This window comes from Schistocerca nitens, chromosome 5 (genome assembly GCF_023898315.1).
Source record: "Schistocerca nitens isolate TAMUIC-IGC-003100 chromosome 5, iqSchNite1.1, whole genome shotgun sequence".
NCBI classification, from domain to species: Eukaryota; Metazoa; Arthropoda; class Insecta; order Orthoptera; family Acrididae; genus Schistocerca; species Schistocerca nitens.
The window spans coordinates 355537613-355559680 of record NC_064618.1 but is presented as its reverse complement, the minus strand read 5'-3'; the positions used below and the strand labels follow the sequence as shown (position 1 = coordinate 355559680).

Below are 22068 nucleotides of genomic sequence, written 5' to 3'. Positions count from 1 at the left end.
TGAAGATGTGTAACATCTGGAGTTAATTGCACAGCATAATCTAAATGATGAAAACACCATGGGCAACAGCCTTTTGTGGGATTGTGAATGGAATAAGCCAAAGGCCAATTATCAGTGTAGATGGTTAAAAGACTGCCCTACACATTGTCTTCGAAGTGCCATACTGATTTGTACACCAACAATGCCTTGTTATAAGCGAACCACTGGAGTTAATTGCACAGCATAATCTAAATGATGAAAACACCATGGGCAACAGCCTTTTGTGGGATTGTGAATGGAATAAGCCAAAGGCCAATTATCAGTGTAGATGGTTAAAAGTCTGCCCTACACATTGTCTTCGAAGTGCCATACTGATTTGTACACCAACAATGCCTTGTTATAAGCTAACCACTTGTGCTGAGAGTGAGTCACCTTTTTTGAAAACAAGCATAGTGATTGTTGTATTCCTGCTACTGACTATTGGAGAAATGTTCAAGTCACAGAAACACTTGCATCTGAGAGGTAATGGACAGGTTTACAGTGGGTAGTGGGTGTCCCAGTGTCATAGCCTGAGAAAGGCAGTCTTTAATTTGCTCAAATTCATGTTGCATCGTCAGAGTCCATTGAATGTCTTTTGTGCACATCATGTGTATGCCTACTAATGCCTTTGTCAGTGGTACCTGGAGGGCAGCTGCATGAAGTATGTGTGTGCAATACAAATTTACCTTGGTAAGCAGTCGATGTAACTCTTTTGCCTCAGTGGTTGGATAATGATCTCAGTCCATTGTCTTGTAAGCTGTATACCTTCACTGATGACTGAATCACCAGGAAATATAACTACTGACTGTCACAGTTGACATTTATTGTCATTGTCGAAGATGCCACATTTATGTAAGGCATTGAAAATTAGTTTGAGGTGCTTCTCGTGTTTGCGATGAGAAGTGTAGAAGACAAATATCATCTAAATTGGTGTAGCAATGAATCTTTTCCACGTCTGTGCTGGGTTTTTTAGTTTGTATGGCATGTAAAGGTATTCATAAAGTCCAAAAGGAGTGATAATAGCTGCCTTTGGTATGTCCTCTTGGTTCATGGGAATCTGCAACTAAGCCTTTTTACAGTCCAATGTGCTGAACATGGAGGCACTTACTAAATTATGAGTAAAGTCCTGAATATTTAAAACTCAATAACTGTCCTTGATAGTGCTGGAGTTGAGAGACCGCTTGTCACTGCACAGTCTATATGTGTCATCCTTCTGAGTCATTAGATGAATGTATGAAGCCCCAGGACTGTTAGACTGAAATGATAATTAAATCGACACCCTAGCTGCAAACAGGCATTGATATACATCATTGGGGACATGTTAGACTGTTGGACTGCCTGATGATACCAGCTTGTAATAACTCTGGAGCTATTACACACACCTTATGTCAGACTGGTGCACCTGGTAATGTTTTCATTTTATGAGCAGTCCCATTGTTGATAGCACTTTGTCTGAGCTGCACATGTGACTCTGTCAAGGCTGGAGGGCCAAACATGGTAAGTGCACAGACACCTGAAAAGGATGCACTGGATTGACCTGTGTCAGTTCTGGTTTGGATGGCACAAGCTGCTACTATGGTTGCTGACTGAATGTTGTTAGCTGCCCCTGTTTGCTGACTCATTCATGGTGATAATGTCAGAATGATGGGGTTGTTCTATAGTGAACTGCTCCAAATATGGATGCACAGTCATCACCTCATCTATAGACTCATGAATTTGATCATGTATAGAGTGGTTCTCTTCGCATAGGCAAAGTGTTTCTTGTTTGATGTTGAGGTAGTGCTGAGTCAGTTGAATAATGGTAACATTCATCAAAAGAAAATAATTTTGGAAGGCTAGACTACCCAAGAAAGTTACGTAAGAATAATTCTATCACTAATGACAACAGTGAACGGTGAGTAATGAATTTAATGACGTTAAAAGAAAAGAAGATACCATTTATTAACTTTAGCCTCTCAACTTGAACATACTTCCCTGATAAATAAAGCAAGTGCTACCATGCCCTTAAATACAAAATTCTGAGATTCTATACAGTTAATTAATTTGCTTTACATTATGCTAATAAATGACCAGTTACAAAGAGTCCCACCAGGAATGAAAGGAAGATATGATTTGCACACTGGGCAATGATAGTACAAAGCCAAACTCCTGGAGTCTAATGGGCATACTGGAACAAATGCCAGAAGTAATTTTGGGTGTGTGCAAAATTTAATTACAGATAGCTGTTAAGTTACTTAGTTTTTTCAAAACTGGAATAGGTACCGTAAAGAATGTAATTTTGTCTTTTTAACAATTGGTGTCAATGCTCTCAAATTATCTGATTAGCTCATACTATTTTTACCATTATACCCTGTAGTAATAATTTCAGTCGTCAGATACTCTTTATTAGCATGGTTTCCTACAAATCTAAGTTGTATGATCGTTTTACACAATTTCAAATGTATGTGATACACATAGTATATCTCGTCCTGCCTGGTAAGTATCCCCTGACCTAGCATTCTGGGTGACTTTTCCAACCTCTACCCCTATTCCTAAACCTCTACAGCTCCTTTCCCTTCACCCCCCTTCCTTCCCCTTCAACCCTACTTCCAGAAGAAGGAGTCACTGGCTCCAAAGGCTTGCATAAGTAAAACCTTTTTTACATGTGTATTCTCCTGCCGCCACTTGGTGAGTAGATTTTTTATCTGTCCAGTTACATTATCTAATGTGTTTTGTTGGACACAGTTGAAATATAGAAAAAAACAATTATTTGACAGAGGTAGAATTCTAGCAGTTGAAATAGTTACAGCTTGGTAAGTTTCAAGTAGTGTTAATTTTTTAAGTTCATCTCCATTCTCTTGCAACATTCTTCAGTTGTTAATATGACAGTTCTCAGGAAATCTGTAGATTTCCAGGCCAGGATAGTGATTGATGAAATACAAATTCTCATGTCCAAGCAGGTATCTCACATTATAAAGTTTATACAATCACTGTTTCAAAATGAAGATGTGTCATTCCTCTATATATCTCACAATATGGAAAATAAAAGTGAAATCATTGCACAATGCCTGTACATTTAAACTCAACATGTTACTTTATGTTATTATTTTTGTATTATATAAATAACTTTGTAAATGAGTACAATTCATCCTTGTTGATATAGGGATACATGTCACTCCACTGCTTGCACCACCACATATTCCCCAATTTGATGAATAATCTCATAAATATAAGTACATGCTAAGGATAGTGTTTAATGTTTATAACATTTAAAATTCTTTAACAGTGGATAATATCTCACTTTTGTCTCATTCCTGTCCATATATTTATATATACCATAAACAGTATGGAATGACAGCAATATTATGAGAATGATAGACTCCTACTCACCATGCAGGGTAGACATTGAGCTGTAGACAGGCATAGCAAAATGATTGCTGGTATGATCCTTGTAGTAACAATCATTTCATGTATTTTTTAATGATGATACTTCTGGCAGAGATATTTAACATTACAGTAGAAAGTTAATGACAAGTATATACTTTAAATCTGAACATATTATCGATTGATCTTGGCAAACATTTATGGCAATTTCTTGGCTTTGTTAATCTGGATATAAGAGTAGTACACATTGAATACTGGATTTATTTTACAGCCTTCTAATGCGTTCTTCAGCAAACAAAACTGATCATGCTAGCACGCTGATAGTAATATGAAATTATGTTCAAAGTATTGACCACTCATAAATATCATAACAGACTCCGGCTACCCTTTCACTTCACCTTATAGATTTATTTTGCCTTAAAGTTAATTTAGTGAAATTAGATTTTGAGGACTTAAACTATCACATAACTTCCATATTACTTGAATTTTTTATTTTTTTCAATTTGTCTTTTGATTGATATTACCTCAGATAAACAATTTCAGACACTTTTTCACACTATTAATATTTTTCTATTTACTTAACTTCCATAATATTTTACAAATGAGACAAGTTTTAGTTTTCACAGTATTGGAGTGAGTCTAAAAAACTAAATATTTTGTTCCTTCTGAAACTGCAATGTACTGCTTTCATCTCATTTCTCAGAACTTCCTCTCTCACCTTTCAAATCTACTTTTCTTCTTTTCCCTTCAGAGATGATTTCCTATTGTAACATCTTCTAACCTATCAAACAATGCATTAACACAAGTGTAGGTCCTCCTTTCTTGGTACTCCTGTACACCTGGCCTATCTCTTCCCATATTTACTTCTTTTTTTTCCTCTGTCCCCCACCTTGTGTTGAGGCAGTGTTACTCCCACCATGTAAATACAAAAAAATTAATCACCTGGTTGTATGTCTTCATCTTATTTCGGTCCCCTAATTACAAACCTTTTGTTTCTTCTTGTTTTTCTTATTTCTATCCACTGTATCCAGCAAACCTTGTATGTTATCATTTAATTGTGGACCAACCGGAGTGGCCGAGCGGTTATAGGCTCTACAGTCTGGAACCACGCGACCGCTGCGGTTGCAGGTTCGAAACCTGCCTCGGGCATGGATGTGTGTGGTGTCCTTAGGTTAGGTAGGTTTAAGTAGTTTTAAGTTCTAGGGGACTGATGACCTCAGAAGTTAAGTCCCATAGTACTCAGAGCCACTTGAACCATTTAATTGTGTTAAACTAAATTCTGTCTGAACAGGCCTGAGAAGGCCCAACAGTGCCAATTGACCACCATGTCATCCTCATCATGCATCAGTAGATGCGGATATGGAGGACCATGTGGTGAACACACTGCTCTCCCACCTGTTGTCAGTTTTCGTGACCAGAGCCACGTTTTCTCACTACTTGCACTACTTGAAACCGAGTCAATGTTGCACACAACATCCTTTACTGCCACGCTAGTGTCATCAGCAAACAGAATTATTTTAGTGTTAACCTTAATACTAGAAGGCATATCATCTATACAAATAAGGAACAGGAGTAGCCCCAACACTGATACCTGGGGCACCCCCACTTGACTGTACCCCACTCAGACCCCACATCACAGCCATTCTCAACATTGTGAATAATGACAATTTGCTGTGTGTTACTAAAATAAGAGGTGAACCAATTGTGAGCTACTCCCCGTATTCCGTAATGGTCCAACTTCTGGAGCAACATTTTGTGATCAACACAATCAAATGCCTTAGTTAAATCAAAAAAATATGCCAGGCATTCAAACCTTTTGCTTAAACCATCGAGTACCTCACAGAGAAAAGAGAATATTGTGTTTTCAGTTGTTAAATGACTTCTAAACCCAAACTGTATGTTTGATAGCAAATCGTGTGATATAAAATTCTCAATTATCCTTACAGACACAGCTTTTTCAGTAACTTTTGCAAACACTTACGGCATAGAAATAGGTCTACAATTATCTACATTATCCCTTTCTCCCTTTTTATAAAGCAGCTTTACTACTGAGTACTTTAATCGTTCAGGAAACTTACCATTCCTAAAGGAAAAATTACAAATACAGGACGAACATGTGCAGTACAGTACTTTAATATTCCACTAGGCACTCCATCATAACCATGAGAGTCCTTAGTCTTAAGTGATTTAATTATTGACTCAGTCACCCTCTTGTCTGTATCACAGAGCAGTATTTGAGATGTCAATCTCGGAAAGGCATTTGCCAAGAAAGTTATATGATCCCCGTAAAAATAAATTTTTATTTAATTCAACATCAATGCTCAAAAAATGATTGATAAATACTGTACATATATTTTATTTATCATTAACAGAAATACTTTTACTACGAACTGACTTTATATCATTGACCTTGTGCTGCTGACCAAATACTTCCTTCACAACTGGCCATATGGTTTTAATTTTATCCTGTGAATTCTATTTGCATACCACATACTTGTACCTGACATGAATCCCATTTAACATTTATGGGACATAATTGGGAGGTCAGTTCATGCACAGAATCGTGCACTGGCAACAGTTTTGCAATTATAGATAGCTATATAGGCAGTATGGCTCCATATTTCTGCAGGGGACTCCCATAAACTTGTTGAGTTCATGCCACTTCAAGTTGATGACTACACCCATCAGGCAAAAGGAGGTCTGACAGTATATAAGGAGGTATTCCATGGCATTTGTCTCCTCAGTGTAATTCAACTGTGAGGAAATCCAGAAGAGATTGATACACTTTAACTACTAAGCCAGTGCATTTGTTAAGAGATGGACCAACATTCAGGAGTACGGGAGTTAAGATCTTCATTTGGCCATTGTGATTTATATTTTTCACAGTCATTCCAAATCTCTGTGGTAAATCCTGAGACTATTCTTTAAGCAAAGTAGGACTGCATTCTTTCTTCATCCTTGTTTTGCATCTGTAACGTCATTGACATTGATGGGACACTAAATTATTGTGAGTGACAGGCATTCTCCTAATGTCAATAAAGTCTAGAAAAATGAAGAAATATCCATTCTTCACAAGATACTGACAACATTATTGTGAATCTGACTCTCAGTTTGACACTTAATACATATTAACCAGCTTCTGTGTCGAAACATGCTCCTTGCTTACAGGACCACAGCACATATTGTCGGTATCCTGCTGGCTGTCTTCAACAAAATCAGCATTTTGTTGAAAGAATAGTAGATAATGGCAATTTTGGTAGCATATTGAAACTAAATCTTAAGGCAAAAAATTTAAAAAAATTTGGTTTGGAGCATGGTGTTCTGAAGACTCAACTGTGATAAACATATCATGTTCCTACATAGCTGAAGAGAACATTACTATCTTAAAATCATTTGGGAATACGTTACATATTTTAAAACATCACATATATGGAAGAGACACATTATCATAGAACCCCACTTTTGTTCTTCAAGTAACTACTAGTGTCCGATAATTCTAATTCCTTTACAACATTATTTCCATCTTATCCTATTTGTGTCTTGTTTGCACTCCATGTAGTTTATACTACTTCTCTGCATAAGTCTCACAAGATGAATCATGTATGTTGTCTTCAGTTCTTTTACACTTATTTTAAGCTGCTGTATCTGCATCCATAGATTCCTCTGCCTTTTTATAGAACTGCAGTCTGGATCTGGGGGATCAGCATTTGGATCATGCATTTGTATTATGTAAACCATAGTTAGTTAATGATATTAGAGAAAGGATAGATTTCTACTCACCTAAAGATGGCCCATTAAGTTGCAGATAGGCAACATGAAAAAACTGTTGCACATTATAGTTTTCGACCAAAATCTTCTTCAGCAAAGAAGAAGACTTTGGCCAAAAGCTATAATGCGTAACAGTGCCTGACTGCAACTGAACTGGTCATCTGTTAGAAGAGTAGCAATCTATTCCTTTCCTAATATTGTTGATATGCTAATGCGTAGTTTCTATGGCTTCATAGGTAGTTAACACTCAGCAAAATATATAAATGCAAAATAATGTGATAGTTTTCTATAAATAATAATGCTGCAGAATAAAAATATGCTGATTATATCACACTGTGGTAAAACATGTTTGGATAGACACAAATTGTATGACAGAGTTTTGTCCAAGATCCAGCATACTATAATGGTGTAAGTGTTGTTCCAGTTAGACTGGTGACTTCAATAAAACAACATATTCCTGTATTTTGACTTGTTTTATTTGGGATTATGTGTTACATGTTTTCTCTTTCTTCATGAAGATAACCCAAGGACAGTTATATGCTAGTTGTACATCATATTAAGTGTTTCTAGTCAGATTCTAGATTGAAATATGTTTCTTCCATTTGGTTACATTATATCCCATTATCCTAAAACCACACTAAATAAACTCATTACTTGGAAGACATTAGTATAGTGAATAACAATTAGAAATTAACTGCTGCAAATTCATTTTCTAGAGAATATTGGACTTTTTGATAACTCTTAATCATGTAATGTTTAGTCACTTAGTTCTCAGTACAAAATCATTATTCGCATTCCAGGTGAAGTGCCTAACCTTTTTGAATCTGATGAGTATGAAAAAGTTATCATTGCATCAAGAAATGATGCAAAGGAGGCAGGTATTGATGAAGGAAACAGAGATGGAATATTTGAGTTTTTTATAAGCAGAGTTAGAAGCAGGCTCCATTTAGTTTTATGTATGAGTCCTGTGGGAGATGCCTTTAGGTATGCCAGTATTAATCTTCTTTCTGTAATAATCAAACTCATTTATAATAATATGATATGTTTTTGTTTTTTCAATCATTTAGTTTCTTTGTGTACAATTGCAATTAATTGATTCTCTCTGTGTAATTTGTAATGGTCGTTTACAGAATTTGTTCCACCTTCCCTACCTACAGTAATAATTAAGACATGTATTCCATTCGTATAACTGCAGTTGTTGCCCTTTCCAAAAAAATACTTCTTTTAGAATGTTAATAAAAGAAACAAAAACTGAATACTTGTCATATTGACTTATTTTGATGGTCTTCAGATTTTAATTTAACAAAATCAGACATTTCATAAGTTAACATTGAGGTTTATTTCACAGTCAACTTGTCCATAATACTTAAAATACAGTTCAATAGTCTCAGAGTTGTTTCTGCTACCTAAAGTTATATAGAATTTTACCACTCAGTAAGAACATTATCACACATTTCATTACATTTAACTTCAGTTTTTATTTGCATAATATTTATAATTATATTATTAACATAACTGTGTACTCTCAGTTTAGATTGATAGTAGTGTTGGTTGTATATGATTTCAAAAGCCAGAAACTGTTAAGACCATTCCACAGAAGAAGGAGTTGATATTCACTCTACAGGTTTTAATGCGGCATTATTTTGATTTCTTGGTGACAGACTTATCAGTTTGTTGCCTTTTTGTGCGTGTGCATCTACTAAAGTGATCTGTTAACTTTCCATGGGTACTAGATGGACAGTGGCCAGTACAGTGAAGGCTGGGAGCCCCGAACACTCATGTTAATTTATCAGTAGCACCATGCGGGCTTTCAATGCCATTTATAGTGCTCTTCAGCTCCTGAACACTTAAAAAAGACAATATGGATGAATCCATCTGTGAAGGCAACACGTCTAACAGTCAAGGGATGCTTGTCACATAGCACAACCTGCAATACACCGACGTGGGGTGGACAAACATCTGCCCACCAAGGCCAATAAACTCCCATATGTTTCAGCCAGTCAGTCTACAATGGATACACAACAGACAATTTCACATACACATCCTAGCAAGAGTCAGCCTGCAACAACAGCCAGTCTAATAACGGGAACACTCAGCCTACAAATAAGCATCCATTGAACCTATATGATATACATGGCAATTGTTCTTTTGTAGTATTTGTGGATGGCATAGACAAAAGATTTGATAGACTGCATCTGGTGTCACTCAGCAAAAATCTCAGACAGCATGGCAGTAACATACAAACCAAATATTGAACATTTCATCATCTTGGAAGAATAGTGTTAAAAGTGAGAATGTAAGCACTGAAACTGCAAATGCCCTGACTAGCAGTAATACAGTCTCTCCAAACAACCTGGAAACATATGTACCCAAGCCCTTAACAACAGTGGAAGGGATAATTTTCAGTGTCCACACTTCCCTGGTGTAGGAGGAGATACTATCAGTAACGGAGTTTGACATCCTGGTAGTGTCGGAAAGAATATATTATAAGATGGCCACACAAAGGGATGCAGACAGGAGGCCCTAACCAGTATGTACATTACATTCAAATCACGGCAGAGGCCATGTTTAAATGCAAGGTCTATGGGGTCTAGTAGTGCCCTATATTTGCCCTGTACTATAGTGCTACAAATTTTTGCATTATGAACATCATAGCAAACAATGCAATAGCCATACAATATGCAGTATGTTTGCTGGTACACATAGTATTAATGTAGCTACAGAAGAAGCACTTCCTGTATGTGTTCACTGCAAAGGAGCTCACAACTCACTGAATAAAATATGCCTCCAATAATTAACACAAAAGAAATTAAGCATAGAATGGCTTACAATAATATCAGTTACCAAGAAGCTTGTGCATCATGTGAAAATAGGTAGTACACAAGCAGGAGAGCAATTCAGTGTATAAAAGCACAGGATGCACAACCAACCCTTCAGCATATACATCAATAAGCAACAAGAAACATAACACTTGCCATGGCAGGCTAATCAACATCCGGCAACAACCATGAAAAGAAATCCATATCTTCCCCAGCCTCAGCTGATCACCACAAGTGAACAAACAAAAAACTTCATTATTAATTCTGTCCAGAGTTTCTTACTTAACAATCTGGCACAACTTTCTCCAGACAAAACTGTGGATGCTCACACTATAGCAGAGAATGTTAGACTTAATGTTACTGATTTGCCCTCTTCAGTTTCTGTAAATGATGGCAAAAGCTGTCAAGTGCAGACTACATTGAAATGTTAGATCTTAGCTGCAATAAAGAGAGTTTCACCCACTACTCCAAAACACAAATTGTCAGTCTGTGACGTTTATGAAATATTGCTCAAGTCCATGGAGGACTTCCACTTTCATGACTATGACATCATTAGAAGTGAAAAAAACAACGGATATAGAGGGGCAGGTATACTTCTGAAAGAAAATATTCATTATGATATTTGTGAACTTAACTGCAATAACCAAAACATACAAAGTGTTGCAGTATCCAAATGAATGTCAGGATCTGACCTAAACATACTGGCCTTCTACAACCCACCTAACATGCTCCAATCAACTGCCAATGTTACATCTTTGTTAACTAATTTGGCAATCCACTGCTTGTGGTGGGAGTCTTTAATCAACACCACACAACATTCAGATATGAGCACAACAATCACAATGGTCAGCTATCAATAACAATCTTGGAAGACAAAAATCTAGTGCTGCTGAATGATGGATCAGCAGTAGACCTCAGCTTTGTATCACCTCATATGACCATACTAACCAATTGGAAAGTAAAAGTAGATACCTTGGGTTCCAATCACCTGCCAGTTGTTCAGACTTTACTGCCTTTACTGCCACAAAGGAAGAAGCATGTTGAATCTACCCTGCACGCAAATGGAAAATCGTGAAAGCTGACTGGAATAAACATTTTGACGGGTTAAAAATTAACCCCTCACAGTTAGAGACATCTGAAGATCTAGCTTCAACCAACTCCAGACTAACACAATACATTATTGAGGCCACCACAAAGGTATTTCCTCAACATAAGTTAGTTTACTGAGCCATTCCTTTGTGGTAGGATACAGTACGTCAGCAAGTCCTCAAAGGAATGTAAGCAGGCACTGAGGAAATATAAGAGACATAGTACTCAACAAAAGTACATCTGTCAGGGAAAAAATTTTAAACAAAGTGTCTTTTTTAAAAAAATAAGAATAGGATGAGTTGGAAAAACATCCAAAACTCTATAACTGCAGACACTACACTGTCAATTATGTTGAAGCAAGTGAAGAGCTTCAAGAAATCTACAATATGTTGTCGTTACAATTTACTACCTACAAGTTGTGTTACAGAACAGATGTTACATAAGCAGATATCTCCATCTGTCAAACACCCAAATCCCAGTGACGGTCACCCTCTGCTACAGAAATTCTCAATGGCAGAGCTGTAGAGAGCTTTGTCCTCTGATAAAAGTACTGCCCCTGGCATGGATAGTATGAGGGTTGGAAAATAGTGGCACTATTTATTCACAACCAATACAAAAGAGTTACATGTTTGAACCTGTGACTGTCCTCTAAAGTAGTCACCAATGTTGTGTAGAACCTATCGCCAGCAATGTGAAAGGCATAGTATACCATTAGCAGAGCCTGTTCTGTTGATGGGGCGAATGGAGCGGTCTACTGCCTGTCAAATCTCTGGAACAGTACTGAAGTGAATGCCATGAAGTGGTTCCTTCGTCTTGGGAATCAAATCAAAGTCACAAGGACTTAAGTCGGGGGAGTATGGTGGATGGTACAGTACGTCCCAGTCCCATCGAACAAACAAAGCAGCCACAGTTTGCACTGTATGTGCCCACGCATTGTCATGCAAATTGATGGGTGGGTTTCGCAAAAAGTGTCGCTGCTCCTTTCACAAAGCTGGTTGCAGGTGATGCTCCAAAAACGAACAGTAACACTGTGCGTTGACGGTCTGTCATGGAGGAATGTAATGCATTAGGACATCATCACAGTCGTACACAATAATCAACATAACTTTAGACTGCTCCATTCGCACAATCAACAGAACAGGCTCTGCTGACGGTATACTGTACCTTCCACATCAATGGCAATGTGTTCTACACAACACTAGTGACTACTTTGAAGGATAGTAACAGGTGCAAACATGTAACTCTTTTGTATTGGTTGTGAATAAATAGTTGCCACTTTAAGTTCCAACCCCCATATCTACTACAGTATGCTATAATTTCTGCCTTATGAGAGACAACGTTAGCTACTCTCTATTTACAATAAAATGTTGTCTGAAAATTACAACATTGAGGTCCTAAAGATAGGCAAGATGATCCCCATGCTCAAACAAGGGAAAATACTGATTTGTGACACTGTATTGACCAGTAACAGTACTACAGTGACACCTCAAAGTGTTGGAAAGACTGATCAAATTCCAGATTGCAACTGAACTCGGGCTCGTTTACTACCTATTTTTCACGTGGCTCATCTGTAAAGGGGGTTGGTAGTAAACGGTTGCATTTGCACCCCTATTATTGAGTCTGATATTGGCTGGCTTTTGAAGAGCAGTGAATTGAACTATACACGTTCAGATTGAAACTTATTTATTCAAAAGAAACACTTTAACGTTGTGGCCATGCATTTTTAAGTTCACAAATAATAATCGGTGCAATTCGTACACTGTTTGTCTCACACCCACACACTTTCACTTTGTTCCTTCGCATACCCTGGTGTCCATGCTTGCACTCGCAGCACTTTCCCCCTCCCAACTCACCACCACAACGGCCAACGACCAAAGACCCCGATTTTCCCGCTCACATCCACAGTCCTGAGTCGGGTCACATGACACCACAGTAGTCAAAACAATTGCTAAACATGGCCACAATTCGTTTACAATATTTTATAATATTTAAATACTTAAATCTAAATACATTATATAATTTTACAAATTATCACCACACTTATATAATTCGTTGCAATTAAAAGAAAACCAAAACACTATCCCACGGAACTACAACGTCCATCAAAACACAAACAAGTATTTTCCGGTCTATTTTTTTGCCCAGCATATTATCTCTGCTGCCGTGCTTTAAATTTTAAATTACTTGAAAGAGTTCCCTATTATCCCCTGTTACCTTACATACCCCCACTTCATGATGACATTACCTTAGTAACGGCAACATGAAGTAGCACCAAATGGAGTGAACCCATATTACTTTATATATTAAACATTTTAATTATAACTATAATGGCACCAAAACACGTAGAACAGTGTTATAGTGGTGAGTTAATCAGTGTATGTACTGTCATTAGGAAAACATACATACATAATCCAACAATGTATCCAACTCAAATATACAATTAGATAGTATCCTATTGAGCAACTGGGCAGGCAAAATAAATGCCCATGTTAGTCTATATGTAGGTTGCCCACTCACTGCACATTAACACTTCCACTTTTTACACAGTTGTTTCTGTAAGTTGCACGAAGTTATTGTAACCAGATCCTTGTGTTCACAGGTTTATGCATTGGAATACAGTCTTTCCAAACTTGTCAGCCAACAGCACTGTGCTTCCTCTCATTAGCCAAGTCATCCTATCAAAATTTAATCAAATCCTCATAAATCTTGCCTAGACATGCAGACCCACATTTCCCAGGAATCAGGCTATCCAAATCCTCCCTGGAACATCCTGTTTTCACTGATCAGTTCTTATTGAGGTTTGTACAAATGACAAACATGCACACAAATCAAACACAAACATGGCATAGTTAAATATATTCTATTTCACCCTTTAAATGTTCCCAGATCAGGACCTCCGACACTTCTAACCCCACGCACCAGTATCAACTCCAGGTGCCACAGATACATTAGAAATTTTAATAAAAATATCAACTATTTTTAACAAACTATTTGCAGATTTCCTCCCTCCTATATTCTTCACATATTTATACAGAAATAGACTATATGCACAGTAGGTTTCAGTTCCCGTATGACTTTCAACAAGGCTTTTATCACACCCACACCAGTTGTGCAAATCCATTGGACAACAGATTCCCTTATTGCAAATATATACAGTATAATGAAGTTTGTTGACCACCAACAATGGCATCGCAACATACACAGTAACACAAATAATACTCCAATTATAAATACACGTATACATAGCCCCCAATAATTTTTTTTTTTTAACTCGACAATAGTGTACATGGGAATCTCACTTCCTTAATCTTTATTCTTTTACCACATATTTTTTCAACTCCGTTACATTTCTCAGTCCAAATGGCTTTTTGGACACTGGATATACCAACCTATATGCATTAGGGTGTGGACAACCCATTATCTCAAAGGGTCCTTGGTATAATTCAAATAACTTTTTGATTTCGCCATCAATGTCACTGGATTTTTTCTTGTTCCTCACCAGCACCTTATCTCCCTCCTTGAACTTTGTTGTCTTATACCTTTCTCCATGCCTCCTCTGTCTCTCATGTCCTTTCTTTAACATTTGCTGTCTGGCCACCTGCATTTTCTCTTGACTTGTCAAGTCTTGAGATGGAGGAAAATCTATGTTTTCTGCTATTAGATTGTCAGGCTTGATATCTTTCATGAGCTCATAGAGTGAGAATCCTGTTGCACAACTCTTCACTGTGTTCATAAGATCCTCAAACACAGTTATATATTCTGCCCAAGTACTATGCTTTTTACTGCAATATGTCCTACATAGCCTACCCAGCTCCCTCATATACCTCTCAGCAGGGTTTCCCGCAGGGTGATACACTGAAATCCTTATATGCTTCATCCCAGATCTTTGCATAAACTTCCCCCACACACTAGATACAAATTGTGCTCCATTATCAGACAGAACATTCTCTGGTTTTATAACATTCACAAAGTAATCTTTCTCTAGCTTGTTAATTATATTCTGGCTAGTGGCCTTTTTCAGTGGATACAGCCTTACAAACTTTGAGAATACATCAACAGCTAAAAGAACATACTTTACACCCCCTCGGCCTGTTGGCAGCCTCCCAAATAAATCAATAGCCAGCAGTTCACCATTTCTTTTAGGAACAATATTCTGCATCTCTCCTTGTACTGCAATAGTATTATACTTCACTTTTTGACATTTGTCACAAGAAGCCAACTGTCTCTTTACTCTCCTGGCCATGTTGTTAAAACTAACATAGTCCTGCAGTATTTCCAAACATTTTTGAGCCCCATAATGCCCATGGCTAAGGTGGATGTAATTTATTAATTTTTCCACATGCTCATCTGGAAAACATACCTTCCACTCCTCTTTGTCCAAATTTCTTCGTCTAAATAAAATACCTTTATAAATTCTATAATATTTAGCTATTTTTTCATGTTCTTTACTTCCAAAGTTTGTTTTGATAAACTTCAAGGTTTGGTCCCCATTCTGAAGTCTCCCCATGTCCTTACAGATGGATCTGATTTCCTTCTCTCCACCCACTCCTTTCATATACAATATCTGTAGTTCTTTCTCGTCTCCATTCGCTTCATGTTCTTCTCCAATGAAAGGTAATCTTGATAAGGCATCAGCCACATTGTTGTCTGTGCCCTTAATATATCTTATCTCATAGTTAAACTGCTGCAAAAACATGGCCCATCTCATGAGTCTATTATTTAACAGCTTACATTCTTGCAAATAGCTCAGAGCCTTATGGTCTGTGTAAACAATCACTTTCCTACCTTCCACATATATCCTGAACTTCTGAAATCCAAAACCTATGGCTAACAGTTCCTTCTCTGAGATACCATACATCAATTCATGTTTGGACAGCATTCTGCTTGCAAAAGCGATTGCCCTGTGCTCGGTCTTCCCATCTACTACCCTCTCCTGAAATAGCACTGCCCCTATCCCATAATCTGAGCTGTCTGCCCCAATACAGAAAGGCAAAGACAAATCTGGATAGAACAAAATTTTGCTGTTTTTTAAGCTATTCTTGATGGCTTTAAATTCCTGGTCACAGTCAGATGTCCAGCACGAGGTTACACTTTTCTTTAATAGTCTACATAAGTTAGGTGAATTCAGGCTATAATCACTTATGTACTTCCTATAGAATGAACATAGTCCTATAAATGATTTCAATTGTTTCCTGTTCGATGGCACCTTGCAGTCAACAATAGCCTTGATTTTCTCTTTATTGGGCAGAATGCCATCAGGAGTTAACTGATGACCGAGAAATAATAATGTTGCTTGAAAAAATTCACACTTACTTAACTTTAGGGTCATCCCCCCTTTAGATATAGCCTTGAATACATCCCCCAACAGCTGACAGTGCTCTTGCCAATTGCTACTCGTAATCAAAATGTCATCTACGTACACTGTCAATTTTCTCATTAGTTCATCACCCAACACATGACTTAAAGCCCTTACAAAGACTGCTACAGATATTGATAAACCAAATGGCACAACTGTAAACATATAAGTCCTGCCCTCAAATAAGAAAGCAGTGTACTTTCTGCTCTCTTCATCCAATTGCACCTGCCAGAACCCTGAAGTCAAATCAACACTTGACAGAATTTTAACATTATAAAATTTTTGCAACAGCTCATCCATGTTCTCTGGCTGATCATTTTCTTTGACTATTATTTTATTTAGCTTTCTTGCATCCAGTACTATTCTTATAGAACCATCCCTCTTTTTCACCACTACTATTGGATTACAATACTCACTCCTCCCCATTTCCAGTATGCCCCACTTCAACATCATCTGTATCCTTGCCCTTACAGCCTCTCTATTAGCTATTGCTATAGGATAAGGTTTGGCTCTTATCACTTCATGTGGCAATACCCTCAAAACGTAACTGAAATCCACGACTTTTCCAGGTTTGTCAGAGAACACATGCTTATGCTTACACAATAAACCTGTAAGCTGCACCTTTTGTTCCTCATTTAAATGTCCCATTTCATTTACTTTGTCATGTATCTGCTGTTCAGTGCAGATCTCATCACCTACCTCTTCTAGCCTTTGTAAATGAGTAATTGTCTCACCTCCTTTTAATTCCCCTTTAAATTTTATTCTTCGTCTATTTCCACCAGCATCAAATTCTACCACTCTGTCCTTTACAAAAATGCTACAGTCATACTTGTACAAGAAGTCCATACCCAAAATTACATTCAACGCCAAACCCTTCACCACAAAGCAACTAATATCAAAACAATACTCATTACTATTAAATTCCAGTAATACTTCCCTGCTGATGGGCTTGCTACATGTCCCAGTTGCTGTCTTAATTTTGACTCCTGTAACTGGTAATTCTATTAATCCTAAACCTTTAATTTGCTGCCAGAAAGATTCAGAGATTGCAGATAAACTTGAGCCAGAGTCTAATAATGCTATATCTGCAACTCCTCCCACACTGATATCAGTTATTGGCTGTATCACCTCTATTTCTTCTCTGTTCAGCCCTAATTCCTGTAATAAATCTCTTTCTACTTCACTCCTGCTTTCCTCTTGCATAATGCAAATATCTTTAGGTCTTTCTCCAAAACATACATCAGTATCCCCTTCAAACAGATCCTTAATAGCAAACTCAACATTCTCTTCTTCACTTAATTCTTCCAATTTTCTGGCAATTTTAAATTTTATTTCACCCCATTCTTCAGGCATCAAAGCTTTATGTAATTTTGCATAGGACACCCAATCACTCAAATCATAATCAGCCTCCTCCTTTCCTAACCATCCACAATTAACATCTTTGAGGCTTGCATCATCAGTTAAGAAAATATAGGTTGCAATTTTATCTTCTGGGCAACCTACAGCAACATTCTCCATATCATTACGCATTTACATATCCACACTGAAGTCATTATCACTACCACAGTTAACACCTGCACCCACAAGCACAGTAACCTTATCAGTAGGTAATTTACCAGCATTTTCCACATTGTCAAATACACCACTCATATTAGCCTTTACATCACACTGAATAACCCTCTCCTCACCTTTTCCACAATTCTCCATACTATTTCCAATAGACATCTCTACCCATTCATCACACCCATTATTACTGTGAACATTGCCCCTTAATTCCATATCCACTTCTGTTCCCCCTTTTGATGAAACTACCTCTGTCTCTGATCTTTCAATTAATTTTGCTTCACACAAACCAATATTGTCCTCCTCTGCTTGTAATTTCTCTTCCCTTTTAAACATGTCATCAATGTAAAACTCACACTGTTCATTGCTGATATTAGCCTTGTTCCCTTTTTTCCTCTTATACCTTTTATCTGTATTTCTATAATTGTTAAAACCCCCCCATAGATTTTCATTTCCTAAGACAGCATCCATATGACATATCCCGATTTCCCTATTTTCCTTGCTGACTTTATTACTCATCCCATCATGTCCTTGTCTGGCCCTGTTCACATAATTACCAGCCCCCCTGCGGACCTTAAGTGAGGCATCAATTAGTTTTTTGATTGCCTACCCTGTCCATTTGCCTCTGGCATTCCTACTCTCATACCTTCTCTATCACTCCTCATTTGATCAAAATTGTCTCTTCTCCCTCCAAAATTTCTGTTATACCTTTGTGGCGTGCTTCTCCAAATCTCTATCCTGATTATTCTGATTACTTCTATCTTCTCTCCACCTGTTATGGTTATTACTGTATTCATAATTAATACTGTTTCCCCTTTCATGATACCTTCCACTCTCCCTATGTTCCATGTATTTAGGTCTGTAACACAATGCCCTGTCCATATTATCCACAAAATTAAGAAATTCTTCCACTGAATCTGTTGCACTGTGAATCAAATCCCATTGCAAATGCTCTGGTAATCTTCTCTTTAGTGTAGATATTTCTGTTAATACGCCCAGTGGCCTATCCAGATGATTTAATTTATTCAGTTCTCTAACACAGAACTCTCTCATACTTTCCTTTCCACTCTTGTAACTGGATCCATTCAAAAAATCGTTTTGCAATCTTAATTGTTTTGCTTGGCCCCAGTATTTGTTCAAGAACAGGTTTTCGAAAGTTTTAAAATCACAAAATTTATCATCATTTTGGTTTGCCCATGTTTGAGCTCCCCCTTCCAACTGCCTCTTAACATATTTAATTTTTGCCTGCTCACTCATCCCTGTCACAAAGTTATCCTTACATGCAGCTAGGAAGTCAACTGCATGGTATTTATTCTCCCCATTAAAAGGTTTTGACTGAAATCCATGCCCCAGAGGATATCCCAACAATAAATTTCCATTCCCTGCTGCCACAGTATTAACTGTTTCCCTCAAGACATTTATTTCCCCTTCTAATTCCTTCTTATTGTCAGTAATTCCCTTATGGCAATCCAGCACTCCTATCTTAATGGATTCAATGTCTGCCTCTGTTTGTCTTTGAAATAATGTGCATTTCTGTTCCTGTACCTGAATCTGCCCCACAAGATTACTTTGCACAGTGTCCACCTTGGCTACTAGGCCTCTTTCAACCTCATCAACTCTCTCAATAATTCCCTCAACAATTTTAACTGTGTTTTCAACTTTATCTGTAATTTGAGTGAATTTGAGATCTAGCTGATCAAATTTTTCACTCACTGTCTTTATTTTATCACTAAGTCTTAATTCCATATCCCCTATTTTCGAATCCATTTCTCCAACTATTGCAGTTTTTATATTCCCTATTTTCGAGTCTATTTCTCCTAATTTAGTAGTAAGTTTTACAAAAAATGTGCTGAGGTCACTTCCTGGTATCCAGCCTATTTCTTTTGACATGCTAGGGCTACTACAGGTACTCCTAACATCCACTGATTCGCCTTCACTTTGAGATTCTCGCGTCTCATCGGCCATGGCTAATGAAAGGACACAATTTTGCAATGTAGCTGCTGGCTGTACTTATCTTTTAAATCCTCGTGTGACGCGACGTCTGCAGTGAGCTCCACGGCACAGCTATGCAATGAATCTTAATCGGCGGCGTGGACACACAGCAAACTCAATCAGGAGCGAGAACATGTTGCGTAGGCCCCTGGCAGCATGTAGTAGTGTTGGTCGGTGGCACGGACGACGGCGTTGATCGTCGGCAGCAAGCGGATACAGCTTCGACTGCTTTACCCGTAGCAACATATGGACGTGGCACGGACGACGGTTTCTTCTCGCGGCAGCACGTATCGCGGCACGGACGACTGTTTTACCTGCGGCAACACATGGATACGGCAAGCACAGCGGTTTTTACCCGCGGCAACACGTGGTCGACTCATTAGACTGTGTAACTGACTGCTTCACAATCGTGGTGGCCTTATATCGGCGTAACCACGGGGCAGCGCTATCTTGTCCAGCACAAACACTCCGGTACTCCTAATGCACCGATTTAGCTCAGAGCCCCCACACTGACTGTTCAAAAGCCTAACATCAGACGGACATTCGATTCCGAAATACTATGGAATATGGAAGAAAGTCCTATCCCGGCCGAGCCCCCAATTGCAACTGAACTCGGGCTCGTTTACTACCTATTTTTCACGTGGCTCATCTGTAAAGGGGGTTGGTAGTAAACGGTTGCATTTGCGCCCCTATTATTGAGTCTGATATTGGCTGGCTTTTGAAGAGCAGTGAATTGAACTATACACGTTCAGATTGAAACTTATTTATTCAAAAGAAACACTTTAACGTTGTGGCCATGCATTTTTAAGTTCACAAATAATAATCGGTGCAATTCGTACACTGTTTGTCTCACACCCACACACTTTCACTTTGTTCCTTCGCATACCCTGGCGTCCATGCTTGCACTCGCAGCACTTTCCCCCTCCCAACTCACCACCACAACGGCCAACGACCAAAGACCCCGATTTTCCCGCTCACATCCACAGTCCTGAGTCGGGTCACATGACACCACAGTAGTCAAAACAATTGCTAAACATGGTCACAATTTGTTTACAATATTTTATAATATTTAAATACTTAAATCTAAATACATTATATAATTTTACAAATTATCACCACACTTATATAATTCGTTGCAATTAAAAGAAAACCAAAACACTATCCCACGGAACTACAACGTCCATCAAAACACAAACAAGTATTTTCCGGTCTATTTTTTTGCCCAGCATATTATCTCTGCTGCCGTGCTTTAAATTTTAAATTACTTGAAAGAGTTCCCTATTATCCCCTGTTACCTTACAAGTTAGAGTGGTGGTGTGAATATCATGAGTAATCAGGCAAGTTTTCACAAAGGAAAAGGTACTGAAGATGTTGTTTTGCATCTGGTTAGTGACATATAGCTCTGTTTCAGTCAAAACACATTTCTGTGAGCTTTGTATCAGGACCTAAACAGCACTTACATAGTACTCTGAGTGCTGGCCGGAAAACTAAAGAAACAGTGCTTACCCCTACATTTGCAGAACATGTGTTATCATTTTTCTCTGATTGGTTGTCACTAGTCATCCATGAAGGATGTACAATAGGACCAAAAACTACAAATATGGAGTTGCTGCAAGGCAAAACAAACAATGGAAACTGGTTGTTGGGGGCTGCACCAGAAAAGATTTGGAAACCTGAGAGCTTAAAGATGGAAGATAGGGTAATATGCAAGACAGAGATTGACAAGAAAACAGAAAGGCAAGAAGTACACAACAATTCATAGTCTTGTTTTCCAAGAAATGTCATATAAAGTCACTGCCAAAGCATCTCATCTCTCTTCTAACCAGACTCAAATGTAAATACAGATACTTCCATAAACAACTTCTCAGGCTACACATCTTTGAGACACCTTTCTGCTCTTGTGGAGAAGAAGAGGATGCAGATCACCTTTCCATTGGGTGCACCAAACTACATGGAAGTTCTAGAATGCTTTAACAAGAGAACTCTTCATCATCTGTAGAGAAGTTGGGATATGAACTTGTACTACAGTGGTAGGTGTGAGCTTTTTGTCTATCTTGGGTACAAAATGTATTCACTATGCTGTTCGTAGTAGCTTACCCG

The 22068-nt window shown here is 38.0% G+C and overlaps 1 protein-coding gene across 1 annotated transcript in view; it reads left to right on the top strand.

The window, feature by feature from the left end:
- The window catches only part of LOC126260454 (dynein axonemal heavy chain 6), a 1163459-nt gene that overhangs the window by 661648 nt on the left and 479743 nt on the right, over positions 1 to 22068 (top strand). The window contains exon 78 of the mRNA XM_049957783.1: positions 7950 to 8133. Within this exon, the coding sequence (XP_049813740.1) occupies positions 7950 to 8133 (184 nt within the window). The remainder of the gene's footprint in view (positions 1 to 7949; positions 8134 to 22068) is intronic.